At 48.2% G+C, this 24055-nt stretch overlaps 1 protein-coding gene across 7 annotated transcripts in view; it reads left to right on the top strand.

The window, feature by feature from the left end:
• Window positions 1-23744, top strand: part of PBX3 (PBX homeobox 3) — a 112801-nt gene extending 89057 nt beyond the window's left edge. For 5 of the 7 annotated variants that reach the window (XM_035555302.2, XM_035555305.1, XM_050714617.1 and 2 more), the window contains 7 exons: window positions 2697-2938; window positions 7897-8087; window positions 10079-10214; window positions 16894-17059; window positions 18263-18375; window positions 19204-19293; window positions 22206-23744. In XM_035555302.2, the coding sequence (XP_035411195.1) occupies window positions 2697-2938; window positions 7897-8087; window positions 10079-10214; window positions 16894-17059; window positions 18263-18375; window positions 19204-19293; window positions 22206-22298 (1031 nt within the window). In that variant the 3' untranslated portion in view covers window positions 22299-23744. The remainder of the gene's footprint in view (window positions 1-2696; window positions 2939-7896; window positions 8088-10078; window positions 10215-16893; window positions 17060-18262; window positions 18376-19203; window positions 19294-22205) is intronic. The other 2 variants (XM_035555306.2, XM_035555307.2) reach the window with 1 other exon arrangement.
• The last annotated feature ends 311 nt before the right edge of the window (window positions 23745-24055 follow it).

Here is a 24055-nt window from a genome sequence, read left to right as displayed (position 1 = left end):
GCTGCCGGCAGGCTCACGCTCTCTGGACGGGATGCCTTGGACACAGGGGTATCACTTAACACTGAGATGAGCACCGTATGCCAGCCCCGTCACCTGCTCTGGAGATACACATTAGGGTTGCGTGCAAGACACCTCCGTGGCTTCGTCATTGTTTTTATCTGCTGGATTTCTTCCTCTTGTGCTTTGGGACCTCTCACTGCCATTGACTCCGTTAGCCTCCGTTGCAGACATCGTCTTTTGCATTTCAACCTTGGGGAACATCCGCTGTCCTTTGTCAATTTACACAAGGAGGGTTGGGGGTTTTGCATATTAATTTAAGTCTGGATGGATAGTGTCATTTTGGACAAAGCCCTGTAATCCTTGGCCTGTACTCAGGAGAAAATGATGCTGAAATCACAGCAATTGTACCAAATTACTGCACTGCAGATTTTGGCCCGCCATCTCGCAGCATCGGGGGAGATGAGCGGGACTGGTGCTGTGATACTGGAAGGGTGCATAAATTTCATAGCAGAAATGCAGCTGGAGAAAACCAGCTGGAGTAGAGCACAGGAAGCACAGGCTGAGAAAGAGTCCAGAAGCAAAAAAAGAAATAACAGTAGAAATCATCCGCAAGAAGGGACTGCGAGCTAGAGTGGATTAAAACCACAACGTTGTTAAACATATGACCAGACCAGAAAAGCAGTAAGATAAACAGGAGGCATACCTCACTGACACGGTGCAGAAATACCAGCCCACACTAGCCGGAATGCCTTGGATTTTTGCCTTGGCTGTGCAAGAGCAACGCAGCAAGCCTCAGGGAAATGCGGTGCGCAAGGGCCGGGGCGGTGCTGGTGCAGCCCTGCCTGATGGGAGCCGGGGCCAGGGGCTCCCGACCCGGGCTGGCCACCACGGCGCCGCGGCGCTGGGCATCGCCCTCCCTCCGCAGGCATGCACGGAGCAGCACGGCTGGCCGTGGCCGTGGCCGGGCTGTCCCGGTGCATGCACCCAGGGGCGCACTGTGGCGATGCACTCTATTTTCAAACCCCGTGAACCTCTAAACGGGCAACTGAAATAAGTTAAAGCGACGATGAGACATTTTTATTATTCCCATGAAATTATATGGAATTATAGTTTTAAATGAAGGTGACGGGTTTAAAATGTGTATTTTAGAGCAAAGTTAATGCTGTGCTCTCTTGAGTCAGGGAGGCTGGCCAGCCAGGGGTCACTGCACATTGTGCAGAGCATTTCGGACATCATGGAGCAGTCTGTATGGGAGCGGCCGCTGGTCCTGCACAGAAACCAGCACCGCTGTGCTCAGCTGTGCGTGTGGCTGCTGCGGGTGCTGCTGCCACATCTGGCGCTGCCTGCTCGGGGCCTGCACCGCTGCGAGCAGCAAAGATGGGCACAGGTGCCCTGCGAGCGTGCTGGGGGCAGCGGCAGACCCCCGGGACCTGCAGCAGCCAGCATGCCAGTGCCTGCTCTTACACAGATGTAAAGAGGTTAATTGGGCTGGGATGTACATGGCTGCATTACATCTTTAATGGAAATGTTGATTCAAGAAGCCACGGCTCTAGTGATTTCTATACGACTGTAATTATTTTTAAACTTTGTTTTCGGCATTGTTGATAACAGCTTGGCACCGTGCCCGTATACCCTGATTAAACTTACAAATTGTCAGCCTTGATCTATAGGATGCAGAAGAGATTGCTGACTGAGCATCGCTTTGGAAATTCTGGATTTAAAACAGAAATTAGATTTAAAATATTGTTCCCAACAATGAGTGCAAGAGCACCAGCAATTTTAACCAGACTGAATACCCCAGCATCATGATCGCAACGAAATTCCTGCACGGAGAGGGGCAGCTCAGTCCCGTGGTGTGTGTGCCCAGTGCCTGGGCCAGTCCTGCGCCTGCTGCTGCCTCCTTGCCGTTGCTCCCCATGGCAGTCCTTTCTGAGCCATCGCCTTGATTCTGTCTCAGCCCGTTCCCCTTCCCTACATGAGATTTCAGCACAGGGCACCTGTGTGGAGCCAGAGACTCCTGGCACACATAGGGACGGTTGCATCCACGTGCCTGGTACCAGTGGGAGCTTTGCCTGGAGTCTGCTGTAGCTCCGGGGCAAGCGGCAGCTTTTTGTCCCAGCACTTAAGGCCAATGCCTGGACCTTGTAGGAAGAATCCAATGGTGCAAGTCTCAGAATAATGTAGTGCTTGGATCCATTTGGAAGGAAATGAGAAGCAAATCAATTATTTCCAAATAAATAATGCACTTACTTTTACCACGTGGTCTTGCATCAAAGTGATATAATGTATAGGGATAATGCCAGCCTTGTGCAGATTTAGATGTGTCTTGGAAAACAACCGGAAGGCACGTGCATCTGTACTCATGTGAATATTCTTTTAATACTTACAATGAAGTGTTTAAAAATTCTGCAGGGTCCTTTAAAAGCTGGAGGAAGACATTCTTGCTCTTTATGGGAACCGATGGGGTTCTGTGGGATGGCTGGGAGCCCACAGAGTTTGTCTGCCCGAGTTTCACGGCCTTTCCTGGGAGGACAGGGCTGCCTGGGTGCTGCAGGGCACGGCAGGGTGGAGGATGGCCAGGGCAGGTCCAACCCTGCAGGGCCACAGGGCCATGGCACCTCATGTGAGCGGGCAGAGCCTGGCAGATGCAAGAAATACTGACTGTATTTTCTCTTGTTCTCTCTTTTCTGCCCAAGGTTTGAGCATCCGAGGAGCCCAGGAGGAAGACCCTCCCGATCCCCAGCTAATGAGACTAGACAATATGCTTCTGGCAGAAGGAGTCTCAGGTCCGGAGAAAGGTGGGGGATCGGCAGCAGCAGCTGCAGCCGCAGCAGCCTCTGGAGGGTCTTCAGATAACTCTATTGAACACTCAGATTACAGAGCCAAATTGACCCAGATCAGACAAATCTATCACACAGAGCTGGAGAAATATGAACAGGTCAGACATCAGCCTCTCAGTTGTACGTGTACCTGCTGCTGCTCTCGCACTTCTTACCGCCAGTACCTGCCGCCCAGGGCCCCGTCAGCACGCCCCGCGCCCCTGCCACCCTGCACTCCCTGCAGGGGCTGGGCACCCACCCGCGCCCTGGGGCCACACGCTGGTGTTCACTGGGCGCAGGGCACAAGTCTTGCATGCCTGAGTGTTTTCTGTTGTCTGTAACCGCATAAAAGCAACACAAACACCTGAGCTGGTGCTCCTGCTTTTGGAGCCAGCCCTGGGTGGGACAGAACTGGAGAGCTCCTGGTACTCAGTGCCACTCGGGAGCCCGCTCAGGACACGCCGTGAGCGCACGTGGGCTGGGGCCACATGGGTGCCTGTGGTGAGCGGGCACGAGGAGGCAGAGGCGTGGGGCTGCGCTGGGGGGGCTGCACCCGGGCTGGGCTTTGGGAGCTGCCCCAGTGGGAAGGGGACAGGGAGGTCCTGGTGAAACCCTCCTGGGCTGGCGCCAGCCCTCAGTGCCCCTGCCCGCATCAGGAGTGCGCTGCAGAGCACCGTGGTAAGAAGCTTGACGCTGGGTCTCAGCGACCCGTCACGTGCGCTGCCCGGGGGGCTCAGGGAGACGCGAGGCGTGCTGCCTGCCACGGCTCGGCCCAGCGGTGCTGCTGCTGTGGGCACAGCCAGTCACCCGCAGGGGCGGGGAGACCCTCTGCTCGCCTCCTCTCCGGTTTCTCAGTGAACATCAACATCAGAGCACAGGGGGAGGGAAGAATGGTGTGAGACCTCCAGCCCTTGCAAGCCTCAAGCAGCGTCTTTGTTTTCCTCTTCTAGAGGTGTCCTAATAAAGCTCGCAAACCCTGAGCCTAATCAGCTCAGCAAAACCTCATCAGCTGGTGGTTTCCCAAGCTGAGCGCAGGGAAGTCCTGCACTTGCCCCCAGCCCATCATGGCAAAGCATCGGTCTGAACAGACCAAAACCACAAAAGAGATGTGGAGGCAGTGATGAAACCGCTTGAAGCCGCGAGGGCGGAGAACCGTGCACCGCGCTGCCCGCACTCCCTCCCCGCTGTGCCGCGGCACGCTTGCCCTCGGCTTTGCCGTGCAGGGCTGGGCTGCCTTGCCAGTGGGGCCTTTCTTTTCAGTTTCCTTTTTTTTTCTGGTGAAGACCCTCTGAAAGGTCCCTGTCTGCTTGGCTCTGTGTTTTTATGCTATTGGAAACAAAGGCCTGGTCTCTGAGAGGCAGTGGTGCTGCAGCTGCCCGTGCTGTGGCGGGGGCGGCGCGGGGCGGTGTCCTCATGGCCTCCTGCTGCGGGCACCAGCGGGACGTGGCTCGGGCAGCGCGCTCCCTGCGCCGGCGGCTCTGCCTGCTCTGTAGCTGCCTCCTTCTCCCTGCTGTTCAAGGGGTGCAGGGCCTTTGTGCAAATGTTTTCTCCTTCGAGTGACCTCCACTCCTCCCGCAAGGACACCAAACGTCCTGTGAGGACCCTTGAGCTCTCCTGGCGCAGTGGTGCCCCAGTGTGCCGCCTGTAGTGCCTACCCGGGGATGGCCACCAGATTAATGAGCACTGTCCAGCAGGAGCATGTCTTTTCAAAGCACAGGGACACAAGCTGGAGAGAGAACTGGGGCCAAAGCAAATGCAGGTCGATGCTTACAGCCGTTTGCTGGCAAGTGTCCTTTGACTCTAACAAGTTTAATGATGCGGGGGAACCACTAGCATTTTTAGCCCTGTAGCTCCATTTACAAAGGTTTCAGCTGAAATGTCACAGCCATCCGTCCACACCACAGGAAACTTTGGAGGATGCTCAGATGCTGCAAGGAGAAAGAGAGAGAGGTGGAGTTGTTCTGAAACATGTACGCTTCCCCCTGTTGATCCTGACACCCAGCAATGTCTGCTCTACAGAAATATGATAATTTCCCCAGCCTTGCAGCAAACTGTCTCCTACCAGTTTGTCTCAAAACAGCGCCTGTCTCAGCAGCTGAGAGGCAGCCGGGACTCTGCATCCCTGCCTCCAGCAGCTGCGAGTTCCCGAAGCAGGGCTGCCCTCCCGCAGGCGGGCAGGGGCCGGGGTCGGGGCGCACAGCGCAGCCCCGCTGCCAAGAGGGGCAGCTCCTGCCCTCGCCTCGCTCGCCCGCGCGCCTCCCGCCCCGCTGCAGCCGGCAGCAGACGCTGAAGCGTCTTTCTGAAGACGCTTTCCAGACGGAGTTTGATCCTGACATTTGTTGCCAGTTAGGGGAATGCACTCGGAGAAAAAAAAAAGAAAGGAAAATGGAAAGTGTGTCACGCCATCACACAACTCTCCCCTCGCCGTGTGCCAGGAGAAATGGTCGTACACAGGCAGCTCTTTCCATAATTTACAGCTACTATAATAGAGATGACATATTGAAAGCTATCTTCTATAATTACACTGAAATACATTTTTTGCTGTAGGCAAAAGTACTGTAAGGGTCCCAGGCCTCCCGGAGCAGCTGGGAACCTGCTTTCTGAGTTCATAGATGTCTTCTGGATTCACCCCAAACTGGGGTGAAGTGTGGCTCTTCGGAAGACACCACCAACCCTCAGAGCACTGTGGCACTGTGCGGCTGGAGATTGTTTTGGGCCATTTCCTCTCTGTTCCTTGCATTTGTCTGAGGAGTCTTGATTAAGCATTAAGGCGAGCAGAAGCATCCTCCGCTCCTACAAGGTTTCTGAGCAGGTTAACAAGGCCATCACTTATAACCTGACATTATTAATAATGTCTCAGGCACCAAGCAGAGGCCTGAAAAATAGTACTGAAAAAGGGATCAAGTAGCTCGGACGCTATAAATAAACAAGAGAAAACAAGACAAAGCATTGGTGTCTTCTGAGCTTACTTCCACTCTGCTGGGCTGCAGTAACTCCACAGATGGGAGATACCGGGGAAAATAAATTAAAAGCAGGCTTTTTAAATAGATGTAGCCAAACTAAATATTATCAAGCATTTCAAGGAAACTCAGGGAAAGATTTTTGCTTCCTGAAATTAAGAAACTCACTTTAGCTTTGAAACATACAATTTTTGGTATCATATTTGTGGTGAAATATTTTTCACAGAACAGAAGTACCCGAAATTATTTTTAAGTAACAGTTACCATTTTAATAGTACTTTAGGAATGAACTCCCCAGGTCTGCGCAGGTCTCACTGCGTGGTGAGAGGCCGGCGGCCAGCAGGGATGGGCACTCTGCTGCAATTTGGGGAGACTGGAATGTCAAAACAGAAAGGAGGAAAACTATGCAAATGACAAACGAGGATTAGACAGGTCAAATTCCTTACCCTGAAGCTCAGACTGTGGTGGGCAGTCCCAGGTGGGCAGCTGCCGGGAGGAGCCCGTCGCACCCGCAGTGCCTGCAGTGCCCGGTGCCAGCCGCCTGCAGTGGCACGCGTGGGGCACCCTGCTCCGCGCCTCGGCCGAACGCTGCCTCCACACGGTGTGGCGGGGATGTAAATTACCCTGTAATTTACTTTCAGTAGTGTAAAGAAAAAAAAAATCACTTTGCCTGAAGTGTATGCATCTTTCTTAAGGGTGTACCCAGATTTTAATTATCTAAATGTAAATACTTAACGAATTTTACTTAGAGTAATGAGCTAAAGTGCACACTACATAAATGAGATGTTCTAATTAATCATGTATGAACTACTGGTTTAAAGAAAAGCTATGTGAATTCTGTGAATGTTGGGCTATTGCCAAATTGCTAATCAGCATTTGCATTCATAGATGGCTTCACTTAATAAGTTGTGAGACGTTCAGCAAATGTTATAGGAAATTATGAGTTTTTAGATGCATAAACTTTTCACTTTTAACTCTTTCCCTCACATAATCTGTTGAAATACAGGAAAATCACTGAAAACGTAGTTGTAAGACAAATCGTAGTGATATTTTCAACCCTGGCTTTAGAAGAAAGAGGGGAGCTGGAATCAAACAGAAACTTAACATATGTGGTCTGAACGAGATACTGGTACTGCTTCCCCAGCGTGATTTAGAGACTGCCGAGCATCGTGCTCGCAGCCCGTTCCGTCAGATGCACGAGAGCGAAATCCTTTGGCCTTATTTGGAAGCGATTCCAGCTCCGCAGTGCGTGAGGAGGGCTGGCTCCTCGTGCAACCAACGTGCGTGCCTGCCGAGACCCGCAGCCCCTGCCCACCCCTGCCTGGTGAGCGCTTGCGGGACGGGTGCTGCGTGCCCGTGAGCCCGCTGCACCGGCCCCCTCCTGCCGCTGGGACAGGCAGGTCCCTGCCCCAGCCGCGCTCCAGCACCGTGCCGGGGAGGGAGCCCTGCGGCTGCGCCGCCGCTCTCCTGAGCGGACAGCAGGCCCGGGTTTTGTTTTTGAAAGAGATAAAGGAGACATAAATCAGCATAGCTTGTGGCAGCTTGCAGCCTGCGTGGGGGTAAGCCGGGATGCCAGCGTGACAGCCACTTGGTCATGCAGAGGCTCGGAGCAGGCAAAGCCTGCTGATGATGCAGCCTGCAGAAGTTTATATCATTGTGTCCTTTTGCCTGCATATTTTGGGCCCGGTAATTGATGGCTCCTAATGCTGCCCTCCCCACCGCCCCGGCAGCACTGCAAGGCCAGGCTGCCGCACGGCCTGGCTGTGACGCCACCTGCAGAAGGGGACTGCACAAGGCACCTCGGACAGGTTTCATTTCCCAAATCTGCTGCAGGGAGTTACACTCTTACGTGCTGCTTTTCTGGGGTTCAGCCCACCTCTTGCAAGTGCTGATTGCCAGCAGTTTGTGCTCATTCACCTGCTGAGCACACGCTGGTCCCCGCTCATATCCTTCTCCTGCCCGAATTCACGTACAGGCACCCATCAGGACCCCAGCTCCCTGCTGTGGGTTGGCTGGGGATGCCGGACACCCTTTGCTTCCATGGCTGGGAAGGGGTAAGGGTGAGGAGGAGCTGTGCCAGACACAAAGCAATTTCTAAGCTTCTCCTTCCTTTGCAGGCATGTAATGAATTTACCACACATGTGATGAACCTTCTCAGAGAACAGAGTCGGACACGTCCCATTTCTCCCAAGGAGATTGAAAGGATGGTGGGCATCATTCATCGAAAATTCAGCTCCATCCAGATGCAGCTCAAACAAAGTACTTGTGAAGCGGTCATGATTTTAAGGTCAAGGTTCCTTGATGCCAGGTAAGGCAGAGACGAGTACCCCATGCCCTTGCTGGGACACAGCAGCCCAGTGGAAGCCTGGCCCTCCTGGGAGCTGTGCCTGCACGCAGGACAGGCTGCTGTTCAGAGAGCTTTCATAAACATCAGCATTTTTGAACACATTTTAGTGCAAAGATTAGGTTTGTTTACCATGTGCTTGTTTGTTTACCCTGCTCATGTAGGAGTTGCATAGGGTTTGTGCAGAGAGCTGTTTTGTCACCCCAGCAGTTATTTAAATGGCTGCAGATACCAACGTCTCACAGCATAAGGCCATAACTGGCCCCATAACGAAGAGCCCAGTTATCTGGAAGGGACGTGCCACAGGCTGAGGCTGACTGGGTTAGCAGCTGCCTGTGCCTGAGGTAAGAAAGGCGACAATGCTTTCCAAAAGCCAGATTTGCTGGCCCTTCTCCCAACAAGCTGTCGCTCGGCTAGGGTAAGGGAGGAGGCAGCACCTCCTGAACCAGCAACAGCCACCACATGCGTCCCTTGCAAAACTGCTGGAGCTCAGCACTGCTGTCCGCAGCAGCTGGAGCACACTGCTCTTTCTGGGCTGTGAGGAGATGGGCAATCATGGATTAAGAAGAGATTTGCAAACACAGCCAAATTTGCTGAGTAGCCCCGACCAGGTGGGATGTCAGCCCCCAGCACCATCCCTTTCCCAGGGCACTGGCAGCTGGCCGGGCCCGGCAGCACAGGGAGAGCCCAAGCAGAGGGCGAAGGAGCCTCAGGCGCCACGCAGAGCCTGCCTGTAGCAGCTAGCTCCTGCTTCACACCTGAAAGCTGTGAGGAGCTAAACAAGAGCAAAATAATTTTATTAACAAGGAGGTCACTGGCAGGTGTGGCAAATTAGGGTAATTACAAACAGTTGGAGGAAATGTCTATGGAGAGCTCCAGTAACTGCAAAAGGTAAAGCTTGCAGATGCACATTTTAAAGTGATTTCTTTAAAAAGGAGGAAGGTAAATAAGGCAAAATGAGCGGAAGCACAGTAATGAGATAAACGGAGCTCTAGGGAGAGTCTGCCTGCTCTAGGATACAGCGTCGTTAGCAGCATTGTGATACCCCTGGAAGAGAGCGCTGGGGATTGCCGCTCGGCTGCCTGCTGGCCTGAGGCGCCGGCAGTTTGATTGCAACCAGCCTGGAGGGGAAGGGAGCTCTGAAGGAAATGTTTAACTGGTGCCTTCGTGAGGATGCTCTCAGGGAGGCGAGCAGCCGATGTCAGCTGGGAGGAAGCCAGCTGTGGCTGTGCAGGTGCTGCCGCTGTGGCCCGTGTGGAGGGGAGGTGGCACGAGGCGTGCCTGCGGCGCTGCAGCATCCTTGGGGCAGGCAGGCTGCGCCTCGCAGTGCCTCAGCGGCTCTCGGTGCCGTGTCCTGCGCGTGGCCCTCGGCAGGAGCAAGCATGGCTGGACCTGGCCTTGCCGAGGCCTGGCAGCTGCTGCCACGGGAAGCCAATTAGCTCGATGAGTGCTAGATAAGGACGTGGCATGAAGGGGGTCCCCCTGTGCTCACCCCAACAGCCCTTCGCAGGAGCCCTGGCTGACCTGCCAGTAAAGGGGAAGAGCTTGGTCACACTGTTATCAGCAAAGGGAGGTTTAGCAGTGCAGAGGGCGATGTGCCCTGGGAGGCTGAGGCTGGGTCCACGTGGGCGCTGGTGGCTCCATGCCCTTCCTCAGCTCATCTCTTCCCTGACTCTTGCTGCTGCTGGTTCCAGCCTGCTGCAGGCGGGTGGCATTGCGCACCGTCGGGGTGAAGGCCTCTGTGGAAGCTGGGTGAGGTTGGAGGCAGCGCCTGGACCCTGCCACGGCCGGACCCCACAGACGGGTGCTGCAGCCCTTGGCATGGAGCCCGCAGGGCCAGGCAGGTGCCAAGGTGGCCGCATGCTGCGGGTGGGCAATGGGGGCTGCTCCCACCCCGTGGCCCAGCTGGAACTCTGCACGTCTGGAACAGCTGTGGTTTTCTTGTCTCTTTTCAGGCGGAAAAGGCGCAACTTCAGTAAACAAGCCACAGAAATCTTGAATGAGTATTTTTACTCCCACCTCAGTAACCCTTACCCCAGTGAAGAAGCCAAAGAAGAGCTGGCAAAGAAATGCAGCATCACAGTATCGCAGGTAGGCAGCAGGTGGGAGTGCAGCCTCCTTCCTCCACCTCTACCTTGGCAAAGCTGCCCTCTGCCTGGCTCAGCATGGGCTTCGACAGGGAGCTGTGATATACAGAAGGTCCCTGCCCCATGCTCCTTCCTAGTCCCTTTGACTTTACGTTATTGACCAGGAGTGGATGTGAATTTCAGCAGGGAAAGGGGGCATGGCTGAGCTCTGCAGGGAATGCAGCGTGACTGTGGGCAGCTGGGGTTGTTCTGGGGTAAGCGAGTGTGTGTGCAATGAGGAAAGTAGGAATAAGAAGGAGGTAACGTTAGCATCCTATTCTACGTCAGACTTCTCCGTACAGTCAGAGCTACTCCTAGCTGAGCCTTATCATCTGTTACAGATTCGTTACAACTTAACATTATTTTGGGGAAAGCCAGTTTATTGACAAACATATAATCTATCTCTATAGATCAGAATTTCTTTGATTAGTTGAAGTCATTTCTCCAAGCCAGGCAGGAATGCAGCCTCTCAATATTACTGAAGTGATGTGAGCGGTTTCTTTGTAGCAAAAATGGATGATGAAGATTGACTTCATTTTATCATATATAACAGATGTTACTGTAAAGTTAATACAAGAAAAATAGTATCCCCTTAATGAGAAGGGCATGCTTTCATTGTCTGAGGCTGTTTGTGTGTAGGCCAAAATACATGTACAGCTCCAGAGTGGTTCCTCACAGTGGTGTTCAGGCTGATGACACTGCTACATCAAGTGTTCTTTCACTGTTTCCTTCACCAGCTTAAAAAACAAAATAATATTATTCATTTCTTGTGGTCCCTATGTTTGATAGGAAGCCAAAATAATCCCACACCAGATCTGGCTCGTACATTTGCACTGTGAGGGAAAGTTTGCATTTGGGTAGCAGAGAAGTTCACCAGCAGTGTCCGTGGTCTCCAGCTGTCCTGTTGTGGGGCTGGCATGCCATCTCCTCCCAGCTCTGCGAGCTCTGCTTATCAATATTTCAGGTCCTTTAGAGGAACAATGCCTGCGGCGAGTGTGTTAACTATTAATGATTGCAGGCTTCAGTATTGGCATTATTAGCAATGCAACCTTTAGCTTTATAATTAAGACCTGAGTTGAGATTTACTTTATAGGTCTCCATTGAATCCATGAAAAATTCAGGCACTTCTATTGAAGACTTCCAAATGAAATCTCCTGTGAGACAGGCCACCCAGATCCCCCAAATCTGATCTGATCTTAATTAACTTTGGAAGTGCCATCAGAAGTACAAATCCAGGCACAAAGCCATCCTATGCCGTGAAAGAAGCTGGTGGAGTCGTGTGTGTACCTTGCTTGCTCCGCAGCTTGCAGCATGTCCCGTGCTCCTGATGGGTGGGAAGCACGTGTGCCAGGTGCAGGTAAGAGGAGGAGGCTGGGGCAGTTTTTCACAGTCCACTTACCACTGACTGTGGTGACAAGCAGGACTTCTGGTTTTCTTGGATAATGCTCACAGTGAGAAGGAAGTAAATGTTGCTCCAGTGAGCCTGCTGCGCGGGCAGGGCACAGTATCTGAGCTGCCCTCCTTGGTGCGGCACAGCGGGGTCTCCTCTGGGACATCAGTGCCAAACTCTCTCTCACATTGCTCCTTTGTCACTGCCAGATCCTGCGAGTGACTGCAGCCCCAGCAGATACAGGGGCAGCTGCAGTGGCTGCTGGGCATCTCTCCCAGCCCGCAGGTATCACTGCGGCTCTCGTGGATGCCTGGAGCCAGCCAAACAGCTGTAGAGTACCTGGGCAGCCTGGTGCACAGCCCTGTGTCTTGTTGCTGGTTTCTGTCTTCTTGGCACAAGATAACTTATTGAAATTCCTCCAGTAAATGGTGTTTGGAAAATCCTTCCACAAGAGCTAAGGTACCTTGCTGCAGAGTTGGGAGGGCCAACACCATTGATGCCAAGTTGGAGATCCCCAAAGTCCTTCAGCTCCACTGACAAAGTGTAACCAGGAAAAACACCATGGTGGAGAGCACAGTAGACTCGCTGAAGAGATATTTTGTGTCCAGCTAGGGGACAGATAGCTGTGCCTGGCAGAGGAAGAGTTAGTGATCCTGGAGAGTTTGCAGATAAAAAGCTAGAGCATTACAAGGCTGAAGAAGCTGAAGATCATGGGATGAAACACTTGAGAATCCATAATTGATTGCTTCTGGTGCTAATAGATATGATTTCATTTTTTAATTGGTTGTTTGATAAGATTTAGTGTATATATTATAGAATGAAATAAAAGGCAGGCAGATGGTCCAAAAATGTAGCAGCAGCAGTCAGCCTGTGGCATGAATATAGGTTTGTCTCTTTAACATTTGATATGAGTGTGAATTAGTTATTTCTTGAATCTGTTAGGAAGGCTGTGTGAGTGATGGGAGTGGCTGCGTTGCCTCTTCTGTAGCTCTCTGTACCATCCTGGGCTCTGAAGAGTGACATTTGCCAACCTAGGAGCAAGGGCAGCATTAACCACAGAGCCCTGGCATTAGCTGCAGGAGATGCAGATTAGGGGCTGTGGTGGGAGCTTCAGTGTGGCAAAAGTTGTATAAATGCTCCAGATGATGGGGAAGCCAGAAAACTGGGCAATGTATCATCTAATATGAGAGGAGCACGCATGCGAGAGAGGGAGTGCTTCCGATCGGTTGGTTGCTTGAGTTCCTGACAGATCTGCTGTCACAGCTAGAAAATGTGAATACTATGGCTATCCTATTCTTTGGTTTTCAAAGGCATTTCCGAAGGCCATATGGCAGGACTGCAGGATTAGTTGATATTTACTAGGTTGAACTGGGCTGAAGTTGTCTTCCTTTGTACCAAAAAATGTATATATTTTTGAGGCTGTCTAGCAGAAAAGCTCTGAGCATGCACTGTAAAATAGCACAGTGCATGCTGCACTAGTGCTTGGCAGCAAAAGTCAGAGGATGTAATCCAGAAATCAGGGGTAAATTGAGCAGTCATTTAAAATACTGGCAGGAGTAGCATCGCCTGGGATAAGCAATGGCATCCAAGCGAGTGGCTGAGCTACACCTTGCACAGGGCTTTTATGAAAAATCTCTAAGTGTATGCATTCCAGCTTTGACTGGGAGTCCCTTAGACACTGCCTTGCCTGGCACCATGCCTGAGCTACCTCCCTGGCCACAAAGGCCCTGGAGATGCAAAGAGCTGGGAAATGGGGTGGGGGTGGGAAGAGTTAATGGATGGCTTTCCAGACTCCTGGAGGTTTCAGTTCATGTTTGATGAAGAGGCTTTGTCCTTTTTCTGGCTGAGCTGGGCTTTCCGTGTAGCCTCTCCTAACAATGATCCAGGGTATTTCTTTCTTGTACTGTCAGTGTCTTGGAAATGCTAGGGGCAGATTCATGGCAGAACATTTTCTCCCTCAAACACTTAATTAGTGGGTATTTTGGGTCATCCTCCCCCCAGATTGAGCAGCTGACTGGAAATCTTGCTGCCAAGGCACTTTATTGAGCTACAAAAAAATTGTCTCCCAGAATCATTTAGTTACAGATGGGAGATAGATGGTTTTAGTTTTGATATCCGTGTTTAAAATTATATGTAGAGAAGGTTTTTCAAGAAAAGCATAAAGACAAACTATTTATTAAGATGAACACCTCATACAATTTCATTTTTAAGAGTACGGAAAAAGGTAATTCTGGGGAAAAAAGTCCTTAACAGAACATCGTTGGCTGTAATTTAGAACTACCCGATCAGCACGTGTTCACCGGAGATAAACTGTATCATCTGTTCTCTCCCCACCATGGCTGCGAGGCTGATGTTTTATACGTTTGCAGATGAGTCTCTTTCAGGGTGTCATGAACAACTATCAGTCTATCATATGGGCTGTAGAAAGGGCACAGTCATTGCTGAAAGCATGTCACTGGATTACAGCAATAAAATTTTTCACTGCTTCAAACAAAATAAGAATGTGCTTGACAAGAGAATATATTTATATTTTTTTAATAAATGTAAAAGCTGGGTTCCAACAGCCCTCCCGGCCCTGCTTCTCCTGAGTTTGTTTTTGTAAGCACATTGACAGGGAGAGCTACAGATTTATAGGCTCTTACCCTTGACTTCATTGGGAAGCAAGAAAAAAAAAAAAAGGCAAGCTTAAATAGTTTCTAGAGGTAAAATTGTTAGCTTTAGAACATGTACCGTAATTGTACTATGCTTATTTCATTTTTTCTATTTTGTGTCATTTGATTAGGTGCAGAACACAGTGCTACAAACCCTTGAAAACACAATGGAAAAATTTCTGTGATCCATAAGCATTTAGTTCACAAATATCAACAGTGATGCTCTCGTGTGAGCTGGTTCTTTTGCAGAACGGGGACTGATTTATCCCATGAAATCAGCCACTGCAGAGACACGAGGCAGGCCTGTCCCATCCTAAATCCCACATTAGGCATCTTGACAATTCAAGTAATAATTTATTGTCTTTTTACTTTACATTACAATTAACATGATAAATAAGTGCAACTGCATTGTTTGAAATGTAATATGCAATTAAGCCCAATTAATTAATTGGCTTTCAATGATCAGGAGGAGGAATGTTTTTTTGTTTTTTTTTTAATGTGTAGAGAGTTTGTTTTAATGAAAAATGTGTTGTGAAGCAGCTCATGATGGAGACATCTTTCATGTTTTGGGTGAGCATGAGGCAGGGCGAGCAGCCAGGGTGCCACGGCTGCCCCGGCTCCCACTGCTGCCCTCGCAGGTGGCCCAGCCTGAGCCGTGCCCAGGGCTGCTGCGGTGCCAGCCACAGGGGCAGGGGGTACAGGGAGCCAGCAGGGCTCCACAGGGACGTGGCTCACCCAGCCCAGATCCTGCCCTCCGCTCTAGCTGTGTGCTGGCCCCGTGCCTGGCCACGTCCCGCTGGCCGTGGGTGCTCTGCTTGTGCATGTCGCAGGAGCAGCGGGTCCTTTGGCAGGGAGGCGAAGGGTACCTGAGCGGTGACATCTGTACCCGGGGGATGCTGCAGTCACAGGGGGAGCTGCAGCAGCCCCAGCTGCCGTGCTCTGCCCGCGTGCCGAGTGCGTGCTTTAATCCCAGAAATAGTTTAACATTTCTGGATATTCATTTAGATGTGGTATGCGGGTTAAACATAACGTACGATTGCTGCTCCTCTCATTGCTTCCAATTAAACCTTGCTTGTTAGTTTAACCTCTAGGTAATCCCATCAAACAATTGATGTCAAGGAAACACTGCCCACAGTGGCTCTGGATGAGTGGCCATTAATTTTAATTGCCTTGATATTAAAGATTAAGAAGTATTGGGACTAGCAGAATGGAAACGATCTGATGTCAAGCAAATCCACTCGTTGAGGCTTCCCCAGGCTGCTGGTGATATTAAAATTTTACTGTGAGAATTAAATAAACCTTTATTAGTGATGGCTGTTGTTTGATTGGTCCAGCAGTGTGCATAAACAGAGGGGTCTCGCACACATCCGTGGACAATACAGTTGATATACAGAGATTTCTCAATTATGAAACTGTTAATAAAGCATAATCTGATTGTCCACAATAATTATTTGCTAGGTTTCATTAATGCATTATTGCTTCTCTGACTGACAAGGTAATATTAAGTGCAATATATAGAATACAGTGGAGTATTATCTAGGGAACAGAATGTATAAGATACATCTCTTGCATTACAGTTAAAAGCTAGAGGCTTTCGGTTAATTGCATTAAAACAAAAGCTATAGCTGCCTAAAATACAGCCGAGTCAGTCTGCTGTATCGGGGGCCTTGCTGGGTGCTGTGACGTACCACTGAGCTTTAAGAGGTGCCGCAGAGCTGCGGTGGTTGGGGGGCACTCGGGGGTGCAGGACGCCAGCTGGGTGTCACTGTGGGCCACGTTTGCCGTCCCTTTTAGGTGTTTTGGTCCCTTGCTGCAGGCCATGGCTAATTACTGCTTGTGTTGTCACCAGTCCCCTCCCCTCTACCTCTGTTTTGTTATGGATGCTTTTTTTTTTTTTTTTTGTCTGGACAGCACTGGCTGCCACCTTTGCAACATTGGCTCTGATTTACCTTTGTTGCAGTGGCTGAAGTTAAACAAAGCTGCTGAGAAACCATTGCAGGAACTTCTCTGAACTGCTCCAGCCGTGACCTTTGCATGGGTTAATGGCCAGGGCCCCACAAGCCACCTTGGCTTCAGTACAGCATCTTCAAAGGGGGACGAGAAAGAGATTTTTCAGACATTATTGATTTATATTATTCCTTTCGTTTTCAGCCGACCAAACATGACTGTAAGTGCAGGCTGCCAAGGTTGTTCTGGCCCCAAAATAAAGAACAATTGCACTCACTGCCTGCTCCCTCGCTCAGCCGGCGGGCGCCTTGGTGTCCCCCTTCAGCACCTTTGGGGTCTTGCACCGATTTCACTGACAAGTGGCTGATATGAATGGGAGACAGTGCTGTGCTGCTACGTCAAACTCCACGATATGTGTCGTCACCACTTGGGAATCAGCTTGCCAATGGACAAGCAGAGCCATATCACATTCATGTCCGTACTAATATTTAACTGATCCTTGATTATTGCTTTGTTAATTGGGGTGCCCAGCAGTTACGGGCTGGGTGCTTGAGTGCGTGTGTTTGCTGCACCAAACACAGCATTTCAAAGGAATCGTGCTTTGGCAGGTCAAATGCTTTGTGTCCTTCACTCTGCCCCACCTCTCCCCACCGCAGGTGTCCAACTGGTTTGGAAATAAGAGAATCAGGTACAAGAAGAACATCGGGAAGTTCCAGGAAGAAGCCAACCTTTACGCGGCAAAGACGGCTGTGACCGCAGCACATGCCGTGGCCGCGGCCGTACAGAACAACCAGACAAACTCCCCCACCACACCAAACTCTGGTACGTACCCGGCACGTGCGTTAGAGCATCCTGCAATGAGTTCGGTCGGGCTGAGGACTCCACAGCCCCCCGGAAGCCCTGGCCGCGGGAGCAGTACCAGGTCCGTGTGCCCCCGGGCAGGGGTGCAGAGAGGGCTGGGCACTGCACGCTGGTGAAGAGCTGGGCACGCGTGGTTCTCGCAGCGGCGGTGTCTGCCTCTCTCAGACTTCTGGCAGCTTCTTTGTTTCTGTAGATATTTTAAGCATTTCTCATTCTATGAAAATAACACAAAATAAAGTGAGGCAGAGCTCCAAATCTGTTTTTGTAGAACTGTTAAATTTATTGTCAAGATAAGAACAAAATAGAGGAATATTTTAGCATGCACTAATTAGAATGTAAACTCTGGCTTGCTTAGAAAGGAGTGTATATTATATATAGAAATCTAAGGACACAACTTTTATTTTAGAGTCGCTGTATCGCGTGTTCTTTTACAGCATTTAAAAACTGTCTCGCTAGCGCTTTGCTGACATTTTGCAAATCTAAGCATTAAATTATAGAGGGAGTGTCTAAAGAGGAAGTCACTTTGGGGGCTCCAGAGGCAAAGGTTTCCACAGAGCACAGATGTTTGACACTATTTACAGTGCAGCTTTGCCACAACTTAGTCGTAGACAACTTTTAAAGGGTATAAAGATCCATGGGAAAAAAAAAAACTTTAATCAAAGGAAAGTTTAAGAAGAAAAAAAAAAAAAAAGGTTCCTCCTCTGATGGTAATAAATCAACTAATTAGAAATTACCAGCCATTTCCTTTTGAAGGAGACATTAAACACAGATTCAAAATGAGTTTTTCTCAGAGTGTTTAGTGATAGCATCTCAAGATGAAGCGATCCACGAGAGGAAAGCACTCGACATTAAAGCTTGTTTTTCTGCAAGTTGCTCTTCCAGCGGGGACGGCTGGCCACGGGTTCTGCTGGGTTTCCCTGACTTCCCGCGTGCTCCGGCTGTGTGCCAGCCAGTGCGACGGGGAGAAGCAGCACAAGTCCCCGTGCGGCATGGGTGTCCCGCTGGCCCCCAGCTCCCCTCCTGCGGGGTCAGGAGCTTTTTCTCTGTTGTGCACTACCTTTCCTTCTTGTTTCCTTTCTTCTTCTCCTTCCCCTGCCCTGAGGTCTTTGGGGTTATATATTTGTAGCTCTCTGTTATTCAGCTACCTAACTCTTTCCTTTCCAGGTTCTTCTGGTTCTTTTAACCTCCCAAATTCTGGGGACATGTTCATGAACATGCAGAGTCTGAATGGGGATTCTTACCAGGGGTCCCAAGTCGGAGCCAATGTGCAGTCACAGGTAGGAGAAATGCCCCAAAGTAGGGCCTTTCTAGCAGGGTAGGGTTTGGGCTAAAAATTCCACCTTACTCTGGCTCTATTAAATGGTCTGTGCCTCGCTGCAGAGTGGAGGCTGCATATTTCTGAATGTGACCTATTCTTACCCCAGCATTGAATTTCACAAATATGAAGGAAAGAGTGATTTTTTTCTGATTGAAACTTGAAGCTTTGTGAATGCATTCGGCTCTGGCTTGAGCTCATGGAATGGGATTGGGTGCATCTGACTTCCATGGACACTGTAAATCCAGTGAATTTTCTTTTTTTTTTCCTTTTTTCTTTTTTTTTTTCTTTTTTCTTTTTATTTTTTTCCCCTTAACATCTTTGTTTCATTTATCGGACAAAGCTTTATTTATTTATTTATTTGAATGTCAGAACACGTCTAACTGAGCTATTAAAATACAAGTCATTCTCAGTCACTTTTCCAGTCCTTTCAGACAGGGCTAGCTCCATATTTTATATGCAGCATATATGCCATAATCGCTTCCTATACATGCAAGCACATACAAACATATAAATATGCACAGCACTTTGCTGCAGACACTTAAGAAGGACCTACAGGATGCCCTGCTGTGAGGAAGTTATTGTTTGGCTGGTGTGAGAAGCAAAGATGTATGGGCTTTAACATTGCAAGGATTTGTTGAAATTCTGCCAGTCATTCTTGATTGATAAATTTGTCTTTCATAGAAGATGCTAAACCTTTTTGGTTCACATAATTCAAAATGTTGCCTATTGTAAGTGATGATGTTTTAATAGATTTAGAATGATGAATTTTGTTTCCTCTTACTTTAAGGTGGATACCCTGCGTCATGTTATCAATCAGACGGGAGGATACAATGATGGCTTGGGAGGAAATTCACTGTACAGTCCACATAATTTAAATGTGAGTACCCAGGGGAACAATAGTTTGGAGAACCGTAAGCATGGTGTCAGGTAAATGCAGTCATTAATACAGGTATTAATTACTCTTGCAGTAGCTTTTTTTTAATATTGCATCTTTGGGGATGAACTACAAAATAGCCCTTGATATAGCTATGACTCTTGATAATGCAGGAAGAGAGAAAATTCCTACCGCTATCACTATAAGCAATTTGAATTTCCATATTTTTCAGCCCTATGAGTTAAAAGTAATGGCCTTGGAAAGAAGGCTCTTGTTCTTTTGCACAGAGATGGTCAGATAACTGTACTTGTATTTGTTATTGCCTGCGATCAGACATCAAGACTGTTCTTTTGATATACTTTTAGTCATTTCAAGGGTGCACATTTTTCCTGTTTGAGAAGTACTTGTGGCCTTGTTACACAACACAGAAAGAGAGTAGTAAGTCTGGCAAACAGATGCTAGTAAATTGGGGGATTATAGGCTCGATTGTGATGGGTGCTAAATGTCCGACCGCTCTCTGTAGCCGATGGGATCTGACAGTGCTCAGAACCTTGCAGAACCACAGCTGGTGCACGCAGGTGCCAGGATAAATAAAGGCTGGGGTCTGTTCCTCTATCTGTATGGAAGTCTGGGATAAAATACCACCCAGGGCAGCAGCCTCTGTGATGAAGGCTCCACTGCAAATTGTTTTCATCCTTCATTTTCAACATCCTCTTCTCATTTACCACTTCAACAATGAATGCTTCAATTTTTTTAAATTTTATTTTTCTAATGTTTCATGTTTGCTTAAGAGGTGGCTTTCATTTGTTTTCCTTCATATTCACAAACTTTAAAAATACCATAGAGAATTCACTGACCAGAGAACACCTCTCCAGCCCAGAGGCTGCTCCTGTGCTTCCTGACTGCTGCAGGTCAGGGCATGGGAGCCGGCAGTGTTGGGACCTGCAGCACAGGGTAGCTGTGGAAAAACGGAGAGGCCTGCTGTGAAATACTGCAGCCATGGAGAACGGGAGGTTTTCCCTGTTTTAGGGTTTTACTCTCACTTGCCATGAGAGTAAATATTAATGATTTAAAATGTGATTGAAGATGTTCAATTGTAAAGGGAAAAAAGTACCATTAAATACTCAAATCTTTTACATTTGAAATGTCAAATCTTTCTTTTTGGGTTTATAAATAACTCATAATAACCCACAACAAACCATATAAAAAGCCTTTTAGTTGCATTTCTCCTTTTTCATTTAAGTGTTTTGAAATGCTTCAGAGAATTTGCGATATCCTTATCAACATGATAAAATATGAAACTGTGATTGCCTGCAGCATTTTACAGACATGAATTCCATCTTCACTGATGAGGCCTGATAAGGCGCTGTTGTATAATACAGTGCATAATCTCAAACCACCAGAGTAAGGATTAATTTATTTGAAAAAAAGAATGCTTGCTGACAACCTCTCCTCCAGCTGCCAAGCTGAGTAAAAATATTGTACATTTGTTGTTTATAAATTTGGATAAAAGAGGAATGATGTTTACTTCAGATGGAATATCTTTAGACTCATATCTGCACAAGAGTTTTTCTTTCTCTAAGTAGATTTTCATATCTTTAAAAAATAATAATAATAAAAAAAAAGCAGTGGTACCTCTGCATGCAGGGCAGGGGGTTGTACGTTCTCAGTCTGTGTCTGAACAGCTGAGTATTTTAAACTGTGTGGTAAGGTTTCAGCATTACTGCGACTGCAGGTCGGCATTGCCGTTAATTTTACTTAGGAGAAGACAAACCTTGCGATTTGTCATGGTAAGGGCATCTCTGCTTGCTGTTTTCCATCTGCAGAGGAGACAATTATCGGGGCTTCTTGCTCGTCCTGCTGGAGCCACCGAGCATGTGCTTTCCCCGTGCTAGGTGACGGAAGGCTGGCGGCGGTGCCGAGGCGCGGGCGAGCAATGCCCAGCTCAGCCCCGGGCCCCGGCTGTCCCAGCGGGTTCGGCAGCGAAGCGCACCGCGAGCGTTAGCATCGGGTAACCTTTGGCAGCGCAGGGCTGTGCGGGGAAGCATCCCTGCAAAGGCTGCGGGGCGCCGGGGGGGCGCGGGCGGCCGCCCCGTCACTTCCACTCAGCCTCCCCCCACTCACGAGCCCCGCGCCTCCCTCCTCTTGACTGACACAAAAATATGTAGCGACAAGCTGTCTGCCACAGCAGAAATTTGATCAGACATTGATTTCAGCAATTGCCTCTATGGGCCGAGACATAAGGCAAATTTGTTTCTGAGCACTGCTATTGCTGATGCAGGTCTAATGCGGTAAGGGCCAGCGGCGTGCAGGGGCACAGAGCGACGTCCGAAATACAGGCTGCACTCGCAGATAATTGGGAAACCGATCGGAGCAGTCCCTGCCTGCCTGGCGTTTTTGCCTTTCTCTGCTGGCAGATCGTATCTAGAGGGACCCAAATTCACCAGGTGCAGCTCGCTCTGCAGATGGCTCTGCCAGGTAGAGAAAGGCAATTTCAAACTTTGGGAAGCGAGAGGCGATCGGGTTAAATACCGATTGCCCCAGAACCATTTTCTCAGGGAAAAAATAACTTGAAGTGTCAGCTAAAGGGATGTTCTTCATTAAAGCAGGGATGGTCCTTACAGAATCCCAAAGTCATAATTGCAGCTAACATCTGGCTAAAAGATTTCTGGTTTCTTAACTTGCTTTCTCATCGAAGGATCTGCTTTATCCACGAAGCCTATTTTTCAGCATCTTGTGTGCAAGTAACGTGTTTGGTTTTTTTCCTCACAAATTCTGCAGCCAGAGGGAGTTTAAGAAAATCTCTTTCCCAGAGCATGTCCTCCCCAACCCTGGTCTTGCCAGTCCGTTACTTTCTGCGTATGATATATTTAATATGCATAAATGTATCAATTGAATTGTTTTTCCCTTTTCAGGCTAATGGAGGCTGGCAGGACGCAACTACTCCATCTTCTGTGACTTCCCCTACAGAAGGGCCGGGAAGTGTGCACTCTGATACCTCTAACTAATCTCCTAGCAACACTTTTTCCCTGAGCTGAGATGCCTTGATTAGCGCATTCAGAGTCACAGGAGAAAAAGGAAAGAATTTTTTTGTAGCCAACCACCTACAGCTTTACTGTAAAACCTTGTCTTATTAGAAAACTTGGTAAATCTGTTTTTTAAAGGTATCATAATCATTTGTATTTATACTTAAAACACACAATGTTAAAAAGCACTTTATCCAATTAGGCCAAGATTTAGCATTGTTTATAGCCCTGTAACTATTTTATCATAATTTATTATCAACAGTTTTAACAATATTTGTCTAACAGTTGCCAATTACTTGGCCTTAAGGGTAAAAGAACAGTACAAGTTTAACCTCAATAGCAAGAGCAAACACAAAGAAACACCTCACCTAAATTTAACTTCTTGCATATTTCCATGGAAAGTCTAAATGAATTACAGACTTTGATTGTGTTTAATCTTTTCATATCTCTTATAGAGTTGGAATAAAAAGAACTGTTCGGTCATTTCAGTTAACAACGGTTGTGTTTAAGAATCATATTCATCACGTTTTTGTTGTGATCTATTGTTTTATAAATTAGATTGGATACCAGGAGCATCTTTTCTTGCTAAAAACACCGGGAGTCTACTCTCTGTATTTCAACAATGGACGTAGATTGTTCTTAAGAGATGAAGATACTTGCTGCTTATTTCTGTGAAAGCCAAGATCTGGGGTTTTACAGTACGAGCTAGGTGCTGCACATGATTGCCAAGATTTGTTACTTCTTCTTGGCAACAAAGCAAATTAAAAAAAAAAAAGGAAAAAAAGCAAAAGAAAAAAAAGCACCATTATATGGAGTGTTGTATATAGTGTAGCAAAAGAGTATTTATACATCTCACCAATCAAAACACAGCTTTATTACCTCATGCGAACTCATACAAACCAATAGACTTTCAACATGTTCTGTAGCTTAGAGTGCTCACTTACTACCTCTGAACGATACTCACGCTGTAGTTTGTCTCTTTCTTATCTTTTTGCATCTTGTAATTAACTCTTTGTTTCCCTCATGAAATGTAATGTACATTGTAATCTTTTAAAAGAATCAGGGTTGCATTTGCAACTTTTAAAAAAGCTAAAGTGGAAACATTGGGTCTTAGGTTTAACACAAAACAGTAAAACTGTTGTAAATACTGAGAAACATTTTGAATGTTCTTCATCTTGTTACTAATCCACGCAAAAAATACAACTAATTGTAATGCATACAGACTTCAGTATTCAGTACTGTATATTCCACCCTGTGTAACAGGGCGCCCTTTCTTTCTCTCTTTTGTATTGTATGCGATTCTGAAACTGATTGAGTCATGAAAATAATTTGTGGCAGTGATTCTAATGTATTAAAACGTTTCGTGTTACTTTCTAACTGGATTACACCCTGGATTGAAAAGTCTTCCTCGTGGTAGTTATATGTAGTTTCAAACATGAATAAACTTTTTGCTTTCATGATCAAATGTTGATGCAATTTCTTCCTGCTCAGTTTAAGTCAGACCTAGAAGCTAAAGTAAGCTAGCAAGTGTACAAGCTGCCGTAAAGCAGGAGCTAAGCATTTCTTTAAATACCAGTAGCTAGTTGTGCCCTCTCGCCCAGAGGAGATTTGGCATTCTGGGTGGAGCGTGTTCTGACAGCGAGCAAGAGCCTGCTGGGCAAAGGCTTCATAACCCCAGGTTCCCCCCATCCCTAGCCTCCATTTCCATGCTGCTCTGCTCAGGAGCAAAAATCCAAGTG

Source organism: Cygnus atratus, chromosome 19 (assembly GCF_013377495.2).
Source record: "Cygnus atratus isolate AKBS03 ecotype Queensland, Australia chromosome 19, CAtr_DNAZoo_HiC_assembly, whole genome shotgun sequence".
Taxonomy (NCBI): domain Eukaryota; kingdom Metazoa; phylum Chordata; class Aves; order Anseriformes; family Anatidae; genus Cygnus; species Cygnus atratus.
This window is presented reverse-complemented; position numbering and strand designations above follow the sequence as displayed.